Source organism: Lampetra fluviatilis, chromosome 63 (assembly GCF_964198595.1).
Source record: "Lampetra fluviatilis chromosome 63, kcLamFluv1.1, whole genome shotgun sequence".
NCBI classification, from domain to species: Eukaryota; Metazoa; Chordata; class Hyperoartia; order Petromyzontiformes; family Petromyzontidae; genus Lampetra; species Lampetra fluviatilis.
Genome location: NC_136337.1, coordinates 5,511,894 through 5,531,310, shown reverse-complemented (window position 1 = coordinate 5,531,310; position 19,417 = coordinate 5,511,894). Strand labels below are relative to the sequence as shown.

Below are 19,417 nucleotides of genomic sequence, written 5' to 3'. Positions count from 1 at the left end.
TAAATAAAAGACACCACTTTTTTTTCTACTTTTAAAATAATAGGTTTACTTGCTATACAGTTGGCTGATGATAAATTAACTAACTTTTAAACCGGTCGTTCATAAAAGTTGAAGGCAATCGTAACAGCAAGTGAAGAATCGCTGAACCGAAATTGATAGCTTGAAAGCATTTGGCGCGAGGCAGAAGGTACGGGGCCAGTACATATGTAGCTACTTTTGCTCCTAGGATAATCTGGCACTGGTCAATGCTATTCGTGTCTGCACTCAAACGCCATCCTCGAAGTGACCATTTGATCTATAGTGACCTATGATCCACGCTACGGCTAATAAGATGTTGTAGCTTTTACATTGTGCTTGAGCTTTGTGGATTACAAATAGAAATGGCTGATCATCAAAGCTCTCGGAGGCCAATATTATTGGCTTGAAACATGGTATAATCGGAATTGCACAACGCTTTAATTGCCACACTTTTGGCAAAATTACATACAAGGTGACCAAATGTTTCCAATGCCAAGTAGGCCACTTGAAGGGTTTTTCTCAAACGTGGTTGGAAAAAATAATGGCTTGCACCTTGACGAAAACGCACGAATTTCGTGACAATAGTCCATGAGGTCCATTTAAAATGTTTTGCCTGAAAAGTCAGAACTTGATATAAAAGGCCGCCAACGTGCTCAGGTATCAAAATGACGAAGTTTAATTTCAAATAAAAGGGAAAGTAATTAAAATATGGTTAAGATTATTCCTGTGTGTGTAATGAGCTGTACTGTCTTCCAATAACATCAATATAGTTTTTTACAAAACGATGTTTGTCTTCGCTATTAAATTGGTCCATCAGCGTTCACACATTAACAACATGCAGATATCTGCTGTATAGGAAAGTCACCAGTAATTGTATATATTACCTCTAGGTTTGAAGCTTTCGTGACTGCAAGGATTCATACTCTTTCGGTGGGGGGGGGGGTTCCGGTAAAGTCACGTAGGTAAAAACTGGGGTTCCCAAGATCCATAAAGAAGGTACCCCACTACGGCCCCATCGTTTTCTATCAGATACTCTGCTTCCCTTCACTGGCAAGACCACCTGCACAGTACTTAACTCACTTGGTCTCTCTAGTCAAGGACATTGTACTGTCTCCTGATGATGTCCTCGTCAGCTTTGATGTGGTTTCTCTATTCACCAAGGTTCCAGTGCCTGACACCATGAAAATAAATGAAGACGTAGTCCAACATGGACTGAACCCTGATGTCCCTGCGCTGGTTAGGCACTGCCTCACCAACACGTACTTCACCTGGAATGTTACCTTCTACAAACAAAATGAGGGCACCCCTATGGGTCCCCCCTTGTCACCAGTTATAGCCAATGTTTTCATGGAGATATTTGAAACAGACGCCATCCAGACATCCACTCTGCATCCTTCCCTGTGGAAGAGATACGTGAATGATACTTTCGTCATTTGGCCACATTGCCTCCCAGCATTGAACCAATTTCTAGAACACATAAACTCCACACCCATCCATCAAATTCACCATGGAAGTGGAGAAGGATGGCAAGCTACCATTCCTGGATGTTCTGTTTGAGAGGAGGCCCAGTGGCTCTTTGGGACATTCTGTCTACAGGAAGGCCACCCACACAGATTCCTACTTGAAGCCTGATTCCCACCACCATCCCCTCATCAAAACACTATCCCATAGGGCCCACTGCATCTCTGACCAACACCACCTGGCCAGTGAATCGGAACATGTACATCTGGCCCTCAAGATGAACGGATACTCGGACCGTGCTATCCGCCAAGCTATTTCTCCCACCGTGGAGAAACAGCCTCCTGAGACTCCGATCAAATCATTACGTTGCCATACATAGTAGGCGTTACCAAAAAGATTTCCAAAATTCTAAACAAACACAAGATCCAGGTCCGATTCAGTACAGTGCACAAGATCCGTGATCCGATCCCATCCGTAAAGGATGTCATTCCTGACTTACAGTACCCTGGTGTCTACAAACTGAGTTGCACCTGTGGTGAATGTTATATCGGGCAAACGAAACGACATATTTCTGACCGCATTCGCGAATACAAGTCGGATTTGAAGCACGGCAGGACGAATTCTTTGGCCGTAGATGACCACTGTTATAATACTGCTGGCTCTCATGACATTGTGTTCTCCGATACCAAGGTACTCTGCAAGCCTCCTAGATACTACCAACGATTTGTCCATGAAGCCATCCAGATATACAAACGTATAGATAACTTCAACCGAGATGATGGATTCAAATTGAGCAATCATTGGAAGGATGTAATTAACCAAGTTAAACTTTAGCTGCCGTGCAGTTTACTGCTAGACAGCCAGTTTAGATTTATTTTCATAATCATATCCATATTCCCAGTCTGTTACCCCTAGCTTCACACACTACCATCACCATTACCACACATTGTTTTTCGTATTGCGCATTTCTAATTTACTCCCCCGGCAGCATAACAAAAGGCTGTTAAATCTTAGCTTTCTTATATACTTTCGCCCCCTGCATCACAAAGCTTCAGTTTGAACTCTATGCGTTGCTCCCAGCATCTGTTGCTTTCACAACGTTGCCTCCCGGTCCACAGCCCGCCCACACACTCACGATGTCCCCCCTCCCTCCACCCCCCACGACTATATAATTCCTAGCCACAGCCATCTCTTAGACACACTTAATTTAGTTGTTTTCATTTATTTGATTTTATTTTTTACCAACGTGACTTTACCGAAAAAAAAGTAAGTGTAAATTACGTTGGTGGTCTGTAAATAATCGTTTAGATTCTCCTACAGGGAGTTACTTATAATTGGGGGAATTGAATAACCGAGACATTCAAGCAATGCAACTCATCTGAGAGGGTATCCGGCAGGGAGATGGAGCGAGAAAATCAGTTCATTTGCAGGTGCTAGGCAGATTATTGTACCACGGGGTCGTGAGAAGTGGCTGCGTTTTGTCGAGGCTTTCATCCAGCCGCGGATTTAACGTGTATAATGATGATTGCATTATGAAGAGTAATAATACACTTCTGCAATGCTATATATTCCACCAGGGAAGAGGCGATAAGTCTTAGGGGCCGTTCATAAATGACGTCACGCACCTGGGGGGGGGGGGGTTGAGAAATGTGACGTCACATTAAAATGCGCAACTTTAAAAATAAATAATATAGATAATACGTTCTATTTAATTAAATATACTTTTTAATACATATTTTCTCCTACAACATCAAAGTGCAGCGGCTCATTAAATACGCACTACAATGACAATAGTTAAAGCGATTTGAAGCATGTTTTATATATTTTTTGGGGGGTGGAGGGAGAGCAGAGCTTTCATCGCAAGGCCGAGGTATCTTGCACTGGTGTGCACCCATCCAAAACCAGGCTTAGTCCCTGCAGAACTTGCGAGATCCCACACATTTAGATAGATTTGATTACATGAATCCTTTAAATATGCACGTTCATAAAGTGGGACGAGTGTGATTTTTTTGTATTGATGTATACAATTTAAACAAATTCAATTAGGTTCCATAAGTGATTCCACACCCCTTATTGTTGAAAAATAATCAAATCATTGAATTACTACAAGCGAGCAACATGTTCTCGTACACCTGAGCACAGTGGACTGTACGCTCCTTAATTGAGGGGTAATGCCTGCATACCAGATTCAAGTAAGTGCATTGTAATCGAAACACAAAGCATCGATGAGAGACACGAGGTAATTGAACAGCGTGCCACTGCTACCAATCAGAAGGAACACCTCAGCGACTATAAATGGCCGAATAAGACCCCCGTTCTCTTGTCTGTCACTTGATAATTAACATGGAGTCTCTGCTTTCCTGGGTCGTGGTGCTCTGCGCAGTCGGTGTTTTGTCTGCGGATCCGGGCTTCGTAGGTGAGGCTTCTCACACGTCACTCGCTGCGTAATTTTACTCTTGTGAAGAGTAAGTTGTTAAGCGTAGTACAGCTCTCCTGGCAACTCGTACGCTTGGCAATGAAACCTATTGATTTCAGAAACTATCGAACAGAAATGCAGTACAATATTTTTTTAATTGCTGCAATGTATCGGACTCTGTCTTGCGTTCTCTGTCATTAGTGATCTACTCGGAACGTCGCCTAAGAATCTATTTCATTTCTCAGACTTTGCCTGGCAAGTTTTAATAAACGTCTGGTGTTACGTGCAATCCCCATTGAGTGAACTCTAATGGTGGCCCTAGTTAATTTGACTGCAACATTCGCGTATACATTTAGTCCTGCGTTGCTGCAGACGCACACGCGCCATCTTGTCTCCAATGCAGCCCATTGCTGGTTCCAGGTCGTATGTTCGTTTCAGCCACGTACGCTTATCGTGGTGTGCAGTACGTGTGCTACACGCTACTTGTAGGGGGTATTTTTATTCGACACACTTACTATGCAACACATGTTGAAAAAAGTTCACGAAATATTAGTCCTACTTTACATCCTGCCTTTTTTGGTCCTGTTTGAATTGATTTGGATTAACCTGAAGTGAGACGGTGATTCGAACGTTCTTTCGTAAAAAGTCAGATTTGTCGACCGAAACTACCGCCATGGGCAGGGTTTTCGTATCCTTAGAATGTTTGCCCAATACCAGTTGCATTCGCTTTTGCATAATGATAGCCAAATTGTTTCTTATTGTTTGCTTGCCGTTCATCAACGCCTCCATGCATGCAATCCTTTCGACTCGTCTAGTATTCCTGCAAACGTCCTAACAAACGTGGATCTCCCGGGTTACCGGGACAAAATATGTCAAGAGTGGTGTGGAACACTCCTCAAGCAAGCGTCAGGACTAAATGGAGGAAATGCTTTTGCGCGGGTGAAAGCTTTGTACCCATTGAGTTTTAAATGTCAAAATTTAACCCTGCTGTTGTGCTTCTCCTTGAAGGCCATCGAGCTGCCAACCGTGGCTTGAGGGCTATCGATGATGAGGAATTGCCCCCATCTACGATCCCTGCGGGTAATACACAATGCTGTGCACGTGACACGGGACTGCCACCTAAGACAATCTCGATTGCGACGCATTATACCTCGTCTGGAAATTTCATCTCTGACCCCACCTACATCGCTGATCCTTGGCCTACACCCATCTCAAGCCTTTATAATTCTGCCTCGGCAGCTCCTATTTTCACCTCACGACGATTGCTTGTTGCGATCGAAACTTTGATATTTTATTTTCTACGTGGCTTTACCGAAAGACCCAAAGAATGTGCACTGGTTTAACTCCTATTACAGATTTGGAGGTTTGGTGCTGGGGGTGGGGGGAGGCAATGAAGCTGCATGATGTGCAGTTGTTACAAACAAGCTTTAAATTTGTATTGGCTATATTACAACAGTATTCAAAAGGGCACAAACGCATGTTCTGCACTATGTAGAAATCTCATTTTTACATGGAGGGTTAAATATGCAAAGTTTGCGATGGGCCCACCCTTCTGCTTTTACACGGAGCACTAGCTCAAGGGGACAAATTTAGTCGACATGCATTGCATTAAGTAAAATTAATTCTGACCTGTACTCTTATTTGTGAGGTTTCTCATTTTATAAACGTATTGGGCTGTTCTTTGCGTGTGCCATCATTAGACACTTTGTATAACCGTGTGCTTTGCTAAATTTAATCACTGTCCGTGGGTCTCATTGATTGTCTTTACAGGTGTCACCTATGAGGTGGAGTGCATCAAGGAGAGGATGTCTGCGAAGATCGCGAAAAGCGTTCTGCTGGGCTATGGCGCTTCTGATCTCGTCATGAACTCTGCAGCTCCTGCATGCAGATTGACAGAATCTGGGCCGTACATCACGTTCAACATCTCGCTCGGAGAATGTGGCACCGTCTTTGAGGTCTCCAATATTCACTTTAAATATAAAGTGCTTTAACTTGACTTCTTACTTTTTTTCAATCGGTTCTAATCGGCCTTGTATCTTCCCCCCCACAGGAAACAAGCACAGACCTCGTCTTCTCTCAAACGATTTCTCTGCCCAGTACCACGTTCGGCATCATCACCTACGACTTCGTGTACATCATGGTCAATGCAATGTATGTGACCAAAACCCATGCTTGACACGTAGATTCTCAGTTACCTAAACGTCATAATTGCAATGGCGTGACCAAGCCTGTCGTAACGACCCCTTCCGTTAATTTCCTGGATATTGGCATGCCTTCAAATGAAAGATCTTATCCAAAAGCTACATTTTATCATCAGTTTCACAACTGACTGCCGAACTGAAAAACATGATTGGTACTTGTTTACGTGACCCATTTTTGAGGAGAATGGCTTGATGCACCGTAATTTGAACTAAACTCTGCTATTGTAATGATAGGATTTAATTTGTTCAGACCGAGACACTGATGCGCTTTTCTTTGCATTATCCCCTTCATTTTTATAATAGCTGCAAGATTCCGAGGACGGAGCTCTTGTCGTCTTTAGCACTCCAGCCCAACAGCACCAAGGTTGTGCTCAACCAGACCGTCTATGCCGAACTGGAACTGAAGATGGATTTCTACAAAAGCTCAACGTTCCTGGCGCCATACCTGCCCACCGACTACCCCCTAGTGGTGCAGCTGCGTCAAACCCTCTATCTCCAGTTGTCCCTCAAGACCGGCCTCGACCTTTCCCTGTTCACCGTCGACCTCTACGCAACTCCCACCATTAGCCCCCTTGATCCGCTGAAATATTATCTCGTGAAAGAAGGGTGCGTCGTTTTTCTATTCTCGCGCTTGACACTTGCTGAAGTTACTTGAGCCTCTATTTCTTGCCTAATCTGTGGCCTGCTTTTCTGTAGGTGTCTGCGTGACAGCACTGTGAACGTCACCGTCACCGCCACTGCCCGCCGCTTCACCTTCCCAGCCTTTGCCTTCACTGCTCAAGATAAAAAATACGTGAGCTCAATGTCCCATCATGGTAAAAGCTATCATAAACTTCGAGTGCTAGGGTCGAGCCTTGGCGCTATGCTTTGCCTTGCATCAAGAATGGCCTGGAGAATTCACAACTTTGCCTCATTTGTCTAATTTAGAACTTCTGTTGTGCAATGGGTTTTCCTCATTTTATCAACTTGGACTGGCCCCAATGGTAAAACATTGCTTGCTAATGATTCTGTTGGGTGTCTCCTGGGGCGTTCACATCCCTTTAAATTGCACGTGCTGTTTTTTTTATTGTAAACCTCCCTTTCACTCCTCTGCAGGTGTACATCCACGCTGCATTGATAGCTTGCAAGGCTTCTTTGACTGCCTCTCGCTGCCATCAAGGATGTCTGGCCAGAAAAAGGAGGAGCAGCTTGGAAACCGTGGATACCCCGGTCTACATCTTCACCAGAGGACCCTTTGTCTACAGCGAGGATGCCGCCCTATCCCGCTGTGCGTTTTTTACGTTTTACCAGTTCAATACGGTTTCCTAATTTACTTTGGGGTCTATACTGTTAAATCCGAATTTTAGAACTCCTACCACAGGGTTCTATATTTGGAAGCCAATTTTCATGCTAAACGTATACAAATGTCTAGTTGCAGACATGTTTCTATACGTTGCCTTACCCAGTTGCCTTTTCCAATTTGCAGCGGAGGTCCTGGACTACCCTGGTGTTGTGGCCATTGCAGCGATTGCTTCCATCGTCCTTGTGGCTTTGGGCTTTGCTTCAAAGAAGATGCTGGCTAAGAAGTGATGCAGATGTTTAACGTGTGCACGTGATAGAAAATAAAGCATGGATTCAAACTGATTTATGACTTCAATGGCGCTTATTTGATGAAACGTCTTCACCTGGTCGCCTTGCATGCTTTCCACTTGGGACACTTGCTGACATAAACATGGGATTTTAAAGGTTCCATTTATCTAGAGCTTGGTGACCTTCATGGCGCGATGCTGCTTGTACCTACAAATTTTGCGGTTTGAGGCCCAGCATCAGACCAGTGGCATCTTGCATGATGTAACGTTGAGCAATTGGGAAATATCTTGACAAAACATGCTATTGCCTGTTTTTAAATCCTTTATATTAAGTTTGCTTGCTTAGGACCGTGCAAATCTTTCGGTCGTTTACTAACCCACTTCCTGTAATCCTATCGAGCTGACATTTTCCACAACTCGTTGTGCGTGACAATGTTCGTGAACATTTTTTTCCAAAATTTTACTTTCTAGGACAAAAAATATTATATTTAATTACCAATTGCTTAATGGTGCAATGCAATCATCTGACCCATAGGTGGCAGCCATCTCAAGCCAGACGAGAGGACTCTAGCTGCCACGTATATGAAAGATTTATAGTGAAAAACTTTGTTTTTACGGGTTATACTTATTTTACAGTTGAAATTACTTGACACCATTCTCAATTATGAATGGAATTGCTCCAGTTCTGTACACGTGACCAAACCTTACTACTTGGCTGTGATGTTTGGTCGAAGGACATATGATAATATTGGTTGTGCAAGCTGTTGTGGACCATTATATAGAGGTAGGAGCAACAGTTCCACACTGCCCACCAGGGATTTTGTCTGTGCATAGCCACGCCCTCTATTTGTATTTCATGGAGCGCTTTGGGTGGGCTCGGCACCACGTGATGCACAGCCCCACGCAGCTTGCGCCGCGTGACACGGATCGCACGAATACGCTGTCCAACGAAGTTCCAACCTGTCCACTCCGAAGGAACGTGTTCAGGGCTACATTGCTTCACATTTTTACAGGGACTGTCCCTTTGAAAATGCCTAAAATCCTGGAACTCTATGCCAAGATCCGTGCCGGAAGAAGCTCGTGCAGGTCCTGTAGCGTATCTTGGACCCGAAATAAATAAAAGACACCACTTTTTTTTCTACTTTTAAAATAATAGGTTTACTTGCTATACAGTTGGCTGATGATAAATTAACTAACTTTTAAACCGGTCGTTCATAAAAGTTGAAGGCAATCGTAACAGCAAGTGAAGAATCGCTGAACCGAAATTGATAGCTTGAAAGCATTTGGCGCGAGGCAGAAGGTACGGGGCCAGTACATATGTAGCTACTTTTGCTCCTAGGATAATCTGGCACTGGTCAATGCTATTCGTGTCTGCACTCAAACGCCATCCTCGAAGTGACCATTTGATCTATAGTGACCTATGATCCACGCTACGGCTAATAAGATGTTGTAGCTTTTACATTGTGCTTGAGCTTTGTGGATTACAAATAGAAATGGCTGATCATCAAAGCTCTCGGAGGCCAATATTATTGGCTTGAAACATGGTATAATCGGAATTGCACAACGCTTTAATTGCCACACTTTTGGCAAAATTACATACAAGGTGACCAAATGTTTCCAATGCCAAGTAGGCCACTTGAAGGGTTTTTCTCAAACGTGGTTGGAAAAAATAATGGCTTGCACCTTGACGAAAACGCACGAATTTCGTGACAATAGTCCATGAGGTCCATTTAAAATGTTTTGCCTGAAAAGTCAGAACTTGATATAAAAGGCCGCCAACGTGCTCAGGTATCAAAATGACGAAGTTTAATTTCAAATAAAAGGGAAAGTAATTAAAATATGGTTAAGATTATTCCTGTGTGTGTAATGAGCTGTACTGTCTTCCAATAACATCAATATAGTTTTTTACAAAACGATGTTTGTCTTCGCTATTAAATTGGTCCATCAGCGTTCACACATTAACAACATGCAGATATCTGCTGTATAGGAAAGTCACCAGTAATTGTATATATTACCTCTAGGTTTGAAGCTTTCGTGACTGCAAGGATTCATACTCTTTCGGTGGGGGGGGGGGTTCCGGTAAAGTCACGTAGGTAAAAACTGGGGTTCCCAAGATCCATAAAGAAGGTACCCCACTACGGCCCCATCGTTTTCTATCAGATACTCTGCTTCCCTTCACTGGCAAGACCACCTGCACAGTACTTAACTCACTTGGTCTCTCTAGTCAAGGACATTGTACTGTCTCCTGATGATGTCCTCGTCAGCTTTGATGTGGTTTCTCTATTCACCAAGGTTCCAGTGCCTGACACCATGAAAATAAATGAAGACGTAGTCCAACATGGACTGAACCCTGATGTCCCTGCGCTGGTTAGGCACTGCCTCACCAACACGTACTTCACCTGGAATGTTACCTTCTACAAACAAAATGAGGGCACCCCTATGGGTCCCCCCTTGTCACCAGTTATAGCCAATGTTTTCATGGAGATATTTGAAACAGACGCCATCCAGACATCCACTCTGCATCCTTCCCTGTGGAAGAGATACGTGAATGATACTTTCGTCATTTGGCCACATTGCCTCCCAGCATTGAACCAATTTCTAGAACACATAAACTCCATACACCCATCCATCAAATTCACCATGGAAGTGGAGAAGGATGGCAAGCTACCATTCCTGGATGTTCTGTTTGAGAGGAGGCCCAGTGGCTCTTTGGGACATTCTGTCTACAGGAAGGCCACCCACACAGATTCCTACTTGAAGCCTGATTCCCACCACCATCCCCTCATCAAAACACTATCCCATAGGGCCCACTGCATCTCTGACCAACACCACCTGGCCAGTGAATCGGAACATGTACATCTGGCCCTCAAGATGAACGGATACTCGGACCGTGCTATCCGCCAAGCTATTTCTCCCACCGTGGAGAAACAGCCTCCTGAGACTCCGATCAAATCATTACGTTGCCATACATAGTAGGCGTTACCAAAAAGATTTCCAAAATTCTAAACAAACACAAGATCCAGGTCCGATTCAGTACAGTGCACAAGATCCGTGATCCGATCCCATCCGTAAAGGATGTCATTCCTGACTTACAGTACCCTGGTGTCTACAAACTGAGTTGCACCTGTGGTGAATGTTATATCGGGCAAACGAAACGACATATTTCTGACCGCATTCGCGAATACAAGTCGGATTTGAAGCACGGCAGGACGAATTCTTTGGCCGTAGATGACCACTGTTATAATACTGCTGGCTCTCATGACATTGTGTTCTCCGATACCAAGGTACTCTGCAAGCCTCCTAGATACTACCAACGATTTGTCCATGAAGCCATCCAGATATACAAACGTATAGATAACTTCAACCGAGATGATGGATTCAAATTGAGCAATCATTGGAAGGATGTAATTAACCAAGTTAAACTTTAGCTGCCGTGCAGTTTACTGCTAGACAGCCAGTTTAGATTTATTTTCATAATCATATCCATATTCCCAGTCTGTTACCCCTAGCTTCACACACTACCATCACCATTACCACACATTGTTTTTCGTATTGCGCATTTCTAATTTACTCCCCCGGCAGCATAACAAAAGGCTGTTAAATCTTAGCTTTCTTATATACTTTCGCCCCCTGCATCACAAAGCTTCAGTTTGAACTCTATGCGTTGCTCCCAGCATCTGTTGCTTTCACAACGTTGCCTCCCGGTCCACAGCCCGCCCACACACTCACGATGTCCCCCCTCCCTCCACCCCCCACGACTATATAATTCCTAGCCACAGCCATCTCTTAGACACACTTAATTTAGTTGTTTTCATTTATTTGATTTTATTTTTTACCAACGTGACTTTACCGAAAAAAAAGTAAGTGTAAATTACGTTGGTGGTCTGTAAATAATCGTTTAGATTCTCCTACAGGGAGTTACTTATAATTGGGGGAATTGAATAACCGAGACATTCAAGCAATGCAACTCATCTGAGAGGGTATCCGGCAGGGAGATGGAGCGAGAAAATCAGTTCATTTGCAGGTGCTAGGCAGATTATTGTACCACGGGGTCGTGAGAAGTGGCTGCGTTTTGTCGAGGCTTTCATCCAGCCGCGGATTTAACGTGTATAATGATGATTGCATTATGAAGAGTAATAATACACTTCTGCAATGCTATATATTCCACCAGGGAAGAGGCGATAAGTCTTAGGGGCCGTTCATAAATGACGTCACGCACCTGGGGGGGGGGGGTTGAGAAATGTGACGTCACATTAAAATGCGCAACTTTAAAAATAAATAATATAGATAATACGTTCTATTTAATTAAATATACTTTTTAATACATATTTTCTCCTACAACATCAAAGTGCAGCGGCTCATTAAATACGCACTACAATGACAATAGTTAAAGCGATTTGAAGCATGTTTTATATATTTTTTGGGGGGTGGAGGGAGAGCAGAGCTTTCATCGCAAGGCCGAGGTATCTTGCACTGGTGTGCACCCATCCAAAACCAGGCTTAGTCCCTGCAGAACTTGCGAGATCCCACACATTTAGATAGATTTGATTACATGAATCCTTTAAATATGCACGTTCATAAAGTGGGACGAGTGTGATTTTTTTGTATTGATGTATACAATTTAAACAAATTCAATTAGGTTCCATAAGTGATTCCACACCCCTTATTGTTGAAAAATAATCAAATCATTGAATTACTACAAGCGAGCAACATGTTCTCGTACACCTGAGCACAGTGGACTGTACGCTCCTTAATTGAGGGGTAATGCCTGCATACCAGATTCAAGTAAGTGCATTGTAATCGAAACACAAAGCATCGATGAGAGACACGAGGTAATTGAACAGCGTGCCACTGCTACCAATCAGAAGGAACACCTCAGCGACTATAAATGGCCGAATAAGACCCCCGTTCTCTTGTCTGTCACTTGATAATTAACATGGAGTCTCTGCTTTCCTGGGTCGTGGTGCTCTGCGCAGTCGGTGTTTTGTCTGCGGATCCGGGCTTCGTAGGTGAGGCTTCTCACACGTCACTCGCTGCGTAATTTTACTCTTGTGAAGAGTAAGTTGTTAAGCGTAGTACAGCTCTCCTGGCAACTCGTACGCTTGGCAATGAAACCTATTGATTTCAGAAACTATCGAACAGAAATGCAGTACAATATTTTTTTAATTGCTGCAATGTATCGGACTCTGTCTTGCGTTCTCTGTCATTAGTGATCTACTCGGAACGTCGCCTAAATCTATTTCATTTCTCAGACTTTGCCTGGCAAGTTTTAATAAACGTCTGGTGTTACGTGCAATCCCCATTGAGTGAACTCTAATGGTGGCCCTAGTTAATTTGACTGCAACATTCGCGTATACATTTAGTCCTGCGTTGCTGCAGACGCACACGCGCCATCTTGTCTCCAATGCAGCCCATTGCTGGTTCCAGGTCGTATGTTCGTTTCAGCCACGTACGCTTATCGTGGTGTGCAGTACGTGTGCTACACGCTACTTGTAGGGGGTATTTTTATTCGACACACTTACTATGCAACACATGTTGAAAAAAGTTCACGAAATATTAGTCCTACTTTACATCCTGCCTTTTTTGGTCCTGTTTGAATTGATTTGGATCAACCTGAAGTGAGACGGTGATTCGAACGTTCTTTCGTAAAAAGTCAGATTTGTCGACCGAAACTACCGCCATGGGCAGGGTTTTCGTATCCTTAGAATGTTTGCCCAATACCAGTTGCATTCGCTTTTGCATAATGATAGCCAAATTGTTTCTTATTGTTTGCTTGCCGTTCATCAACGCCTCCATGCATGCAATCATTTCGACTCGTCTAGTATTCCTGCAAACGTCCTAACAAACGTGGATCTCCCGGGTTACCGGGACAAAATATGTCAAGAGTGGTGTGGAACACTCCTCAAGCAAGCGTCAGGACTAAATGGAGGAAATGCTTTTGCGCGGGTGAAAGCTTTGTACCCATTGAGTTTTAAATGTCAAAATTTAACCCTGCTGTTGTGCTTCTCCTTGAAGGCCATCGAGCTGCCAACCGTGGCTTGAGGGCTATCGATGATGAGGAATTGCCCCCATCTACGATCCCTGCGGGTAATACACAATGCTGTGCACGTGACACGGGACTGCCACCTAAGACAATCTCGATTGCGACGCATTATACCGCGTCTGGAAATTTCATCTCTGACCCCACCTACATCGCTGATCCTTGGCCTACACCCATCTCAAGCCTTTATAATTCTGCCTCGGCAGCTCCTATTTTCACCTCACGACGATTGCTTGTTGCGATCGAAACTTTGATATTTTATTTTCTACGTGGCTTTACCGAAAGACCCAAAGAATGTGCACTGGTTTAACTCCTATTACAGATTTGGAGGTTTGGTGCTGGGGGTGGGGGGAGGCAATGAAGCTGCATGATGTGCAGTTGTTACAAACAAGCTTTAAATTTGTATTGGCTATATTACAACAGTATTCAAAAGGGCACAAACGCATGTTCTGCACTATGTAGAAATCTCATTTTTACATGGAGGGTTAAATATGCAAAGTTTGCGATGGGCCCACCCTTCTGCTTTTACACGGAGCACTAGCTCAAGGGGACAAATTTAGTCGACATGCATTGCAATAAGTAAAATTAATTCTGACCTGTACTCTTATTTGTGAGGTTTCTCATTTTATAAACGTATTGGGCTGTTCTTTGCGTGTGCCATCATTAGACACTTTGTATAACCGTGTGCTTTGCTAAATTTAATCACTGTCCGTGGGTCTCATTGATTGTCTTTACAGGTGTCACCTATGAGGTGGAGTGCATCAAGGAGAGGATGTCTGCGAAGATCGCGAAAAGCGTTCTGCTGGGCTATGGCGCTTCTGATCTCGTCATGAACTCTGCAACTCCTGCATGCAGATTGACAGAATCTGGGCCGTACATCACGTTCAACATCTCGCTCGGAGAATGTGGCACCGTCTTTGAGGTCTCCAATATTCACTTTAAATATAAAGTGCTTTAACTTGACTTCTTACTTTTTTTCAATCGGTTCTAATCGGCCTTGTATCTTCCCCCCCACAGGAAACAAGCACAGACCTCGTCTTCTCTCAAACCATTTCTCTGCCCAGTACCACGTTCGGCATCATCACCTACGACTTCGTGTACATCATGGTCAATGCAATGTATGTGACCAAAACCCATGCTTGACACGTAGATTCTCAGTTACCTAAACGTCATAATTGCAATGGCGTGACCAAGCCTGTCGTAACGACCCCTTCCGTTAATTTCCTGGATATTGGCATGCCTTCAAATGAAAGATCTTATCCAAAAGCTACATTTTATCATCAGTTTCACAACTGACTGCCGAACTGAAAAACATGATTGGTACTTGTTTACGTGACCCATTTTTGAGGAGAATAGCTTGATGCACCGTAATTTGAACTAAACTCTGCTATTGTAATGATAGGATTTAATTTGTTCAGACCGAGACACTGATGCGCTTTTCTTTGCATTATCCCCTTCATTTTTATAATAGCTGCAAGATTCCGAGGACGGAGCTCTTGTCGTCTTTAGCACTCCAGCCCAACAGCACCAAGGTTGTGCTCAACCAGACCGTCTATGCCGAACTGGAACTGAAGATGGATTTCTACAAAAGCTCAACGTTCCTGGCGCCATACCTGCCCACCGACTACCCCCTAGTGGTGCAGCTGCGTCAAACCCTCTATCTCCAGTTGTCCCTCAAGACCGGCCTCGACCTTTCCCTGTTCACCGTCGACCTCTACGCAACTCCCACCATTAGCCCCTTTGATCCGCTGAAATATTATCTCGTGAAAGAAGGGTGCGTCGTTTTTCTATTCTCGCGCTTGACACTGGCTGAAGTGTCCTTGAGCCTCTATTTCTTGCCTAATCTGTGGCCTGTCTTTCTTTAGGTGTCTGCGTGACAGCACTGTGAACGTCACCGTCACCGCCACTGCCCGCCGCTTCACCTTCCCAGCCTTTGCCTTCACTGCTCAAGATAAAAAATACGTGAGCTCAATGTCCCATCATGGTAAAAGCTATCATAAACTTCGAGTGCTAGGGTCGAGCCTTGGCGCTATGCTTTGCCTTGCATCAAGAATGGCCTGGAGAATTCACAACTTTGCCTCATTTGTCTAATTTAGAACTTCTGTTGTGCAATGGGTTTTCCTCATTTTATCAACTTGGACTGGCCCCAATGGTAAAACATTGCTTGCTAATGATTCTGTTGGGTGTCTCCTGGGGCGTTCACATCCCTTTAAATTGCACGTGCTGTTTTTTTATTGTAAACCTCCCTTTCACTCCTCTGCAGGTGTACATCCACGCTGCATTGATAGCTTGCAAGGCTTCTTTGACTGCCTCTCGCTGCCATCAAGGATGTCTGGCCAGAAAAAGGAGGAGCAGCTTGGAAACCGTGGATACCCCGGTCTACATCTTCACCAGAGGACCCTTTGTCTACAGCGAGGATGCCGCCCTATCCCGCTGTGCGTTTTTTACGTTTTACCAGTTCAATACGGTTTCCTAATTTACTTTGGGGTCTATACTGTTAAATCCGAATTTTAGAACTCCTACCACAGGCTAAAAATGGGTCTTACAGGGTTCTATATTTGGAAACCAATTTTCATGCTAAACGTATACAAATGTCTAGTTGCAGACATGTTTCTATACGTTGCCTTACCCAGTTGCCTTTTCCAATTTGCAGCGGAGGTCCTGGACTACCCTGGTGTTGTGGCCATTGCAGCGATTGCTTCCATCGTCCTTGTGGCTTTGGGCTTTGCTTCAAAGAAGATGCTGGCTAAGAAGTGATGCAGATGTATAACGTGTGCACGTGATAGAAAATAAAGCATGGATTCAAACTGATTTATGACTTCAATGGCGCTTATTTTATGAAACTTCTTCACCTGGTCGCCTTGCACGCTTTCCACTTGTGACACTGGCTGACATAAACATGGGATTTTAAAGGTTACATTTTTCCAGATCTTGGTGACCTTCATGGTGTGACTGCTTGTAGCTACAAATTTTGCGGTTTGAGGCCCAGCATCAGACCAGTGGCGTCTTGCAACGTTGAGCAATTGGGAAAGATCTTAACAAAACATGCTGTTGCCTGTTTTTATAGTTGCAATTGCTTGACACCATTCTGACTTATGAATGGATTTGCTCCAGTGCTGTACACGTGACCAAAGCTTACTACTTGGCTGTGGTGTTTGGTCGAAGGACATATGATAATATTGGTTGTGCTAGCTGTTGTGGACCATTATATAGAGGTAGGAGCAACAGTTCCACACTGCCCACCAGGGATTTTGTCTGTCGTGCATAGCCACGCCCTCTATTTGTATTTCATGGAGTGCTCTGGGTGGGCTCGGCACCACGTGACGTGCCGCACCACGCAGCTTACGCCGCGTGACACGGATCGCATGAATGCGCTGTCCAACGAAGTTCCTACCTGTCCACTCCGAAGGAACGTGTTCAGGGCTACATTGCTTCACATTTTTACAGGGACTGTCCCTTTGAAAATGCCTAAAATCCTGGAACTCTATGCCAAGATCCGTGCCGGAAGAAGCTCGTGCAGGTCATGTAGCAAATCTTGGACTCGAAATAAAAAAAAAAAGTCCAATTTTTTATTCTACTTTTTAATTAACTAACCTTGAAACCGGTCGTTCATAAAAGTTGAAGGCAATCGTAACAGAGCAAGTGAAGAATCGCTGAACCGAAATTGATAGCTTCAAAGAATTTGGCGCAAGGCAGCAGGTACGGAGCCAGTAGCATATGTAGCTACTTTTGCTCCTAGGATAATCTGGCACTGGTCAATGCTATTCGTGTCTGCACTCACACGCCATCCTCGAAGTGACCATTTGATCTTTAGTGGCCTATGATCCACGCTAGAGCTAATAAGATGTAGGTTTTACATTGTGCTTGAGCTTTGTGGATTACAAATAGAAATGGCTGATCATCAAAGCTCTTGGACGCCAATATTATTGGCTTGAAACATGGTATAATCGGAATTGCACAACGATTTAATTGCTACACTTTTGGCAACATTACATACAAGGTGACCAAATTTTTCCAATGCCAAGTAGGCAACTTGAAAGGTTTTTCACAAACGTGGTTTGAAAAAATAATGGATTGCACCTTGACGAAAACGCACGAATTTCTTGACAGTCTATGAGGTCCAATTGAAATGTTAGAACTTGATAGACAGTTTAATTTCAAATAAAAGTGAAAGTAATTAAAATATTATTAAGATTATCCCTGTGTGTATAATGAGATGTACTGCCTTCCAATAACATCTATATAGATTTTTTTAGCAAAACGATGTTTGTCTTCGCTATTAAATTGGTCCATCAGCGTTCACACATTAACAACATGCAGATATCTGCTTTATAGGAAAGTCACCAGTAATTGTGTAATGCGAGCGTAAATGGGGTTGCTGCTGGGCTCTGGCCGAATCACACGGCCCAGGGTATTGGGGGCGGAGCCCGGTATGGGGGGCGTGTGGGAGGGGCCACCGTTCACCTCGGCTCCAATGGGAAGCGAGGTGAATGGAGGTGGAGCCAGCGGGGTAGTATGGGAAGGCCGGATCTGACGATCCGGAAAGGGAGGAGTCAGGGTCACGTGGGAGAGACGAAATAGAGGGGAGCCCGGGAGAGATCGGGGCCAGTTGATGGAGTGAAGAAGCAGGACCACGTTGGGGGGCCGCCGCGCCATCAGCCACGTGGCTGATGGGGCTTCGGCACACCATCGGCCAGCGGTGTGCGGAGCGGGGAGGATCGGAGCGACTAACAGGAGAGTGCGTGCGGGGCGCACGCGAGGAGGATCTAACGGAGGAGCGTGCGGCGCACGTGAGAGAAGCGTGCGGGGCACGCGAGAGGAGCGTGCGTGGCACGCGAGAGGAGATGCTGATCCCTTGTCAGGACCAGCTGGGTTTGAGGACGAGTGGAGGAGCTGAGGAGGAAGCGCGTGCGGGGCATGTGCCAGATGATGCTGGTCCGCGGAGGAGACCAACGGGGTGCGGAAAAATAACTTGAATAAAAGACCAACGGAGACCAGAAGTGCCTGACGGAGTCTTTTATTGCAATTGTGTAAATTACGTTAGTGGTCTGTAAATAATCGTTTAGATTCTCCTACAGGGAGTTACTTATGATTGGGGGAATTGAATAACCGAGACATTCAAGCAATGCAACGCATCTGAGAGGGTAATCCGGCAGGGAGATGGAGCGAGAAAATCAGTTCATTTGCAGGTGCGAGGCAGATTATTGCACCACGGGGTCGTGAAAAGTGGCTGCGTTTTGTCGAGGCTTTCATCCAATCGCGGATTTAACGTTGATAATGATGATTGCATTATGAAGAGTAATAATACAATGATAATAGTTTTTTTACCCTTTTATCTGGCAACAAAACTGACACCTTTTTACGAGGAGTCATGTTTGCATAGACCACAATACATGCAGTCATAATGCAAACAAAAACATAACTCTGATAATGTATGCACTGTCCTTGAAGTTGATTGGCCCACACCCGAGACAACTTTCCTTCGAGCCTAGTCTCACATTGGTTGGACCAGATGACGCCAAAAGGCGCACAACTCAAAGACAATGCACCATCAGAGTATGAGAGTTCGGGGTAAGCCTTTACACCATTGGTAACTCATTTGCCAGTAAAAAAACATTGTTGACAGATAAAAGGGTAATAAACCAATTCTCATATTTTTACTGGCAAATGAGGTACCAATAGAGTAATAATACACTTTTGCAATGCTATATAT

General features: G+C 44.3%; 2 protein-coding genes and 1 long non-coding RNA gene across 3 annotated transcripts; all 3 read left to right on the top strand.

Annotated features, from left to right (window-relative positions):
* The first annotated feature begins 3,822 nt into the window (after positions 1–3,822).
* On the top strand, positions 3,823–7,665 carry LOC144951655 (CUB and zona pellucida-like domain-containing protein 1). The gene is made up of 7 exons (XM_078881948.1): positions 3,823–3,895; positions 5,666–5,850; positions 5,946–6,046; positions 6,400–6,702; positions 6,793–6,889; positions 7,192–7,363; positions 7,562–7,665. Exons 1-7 carry the CDS (start codon positions 3,823–3,825, stop codon positions 7,663–7,665), a joined length of 1,035 nt encoding a protein of 344 aa, XP_078738074.1.
* Positions 7,666–12,600: 4,935 nt separating this feature from the next.
* On the top strand, positions 12,601–15,581 carry LOC144951654 (CUB and zona pellucida-like domain-containing protein 1). Its single transcript, XM_078881947.1, has 5 exons — positions 12,601–12,673; positions 14,442–14,626; positions 14,722–14,822; positions 15,176–15,467; positions 15,570–15,581. Exons 1-5 carry the CDS (start codon positions 12,601–12,603, stop codon positions 15,579–15,581), a joined length of 663 nt encoding a protein of 220 aa, XP_078738073.1.
* Positions 15,582–15,583: 2 nt separating this feature from the next.
* LOC144951572 (uncharacterized) lies at positions 15,584–16,414 on the top strand. The gene is made up of 3 exons (XR_013640514.1): positions 15,584–15,666; positions 15,968–16,139; positions 16,358–16,414. It is a non-coding gene; the product is annotated as an uncharacterized LOC144951572 (long non-coding RNA).
* Positions 16,415–19,417: the final 3,003 nt, after the last annotated feature.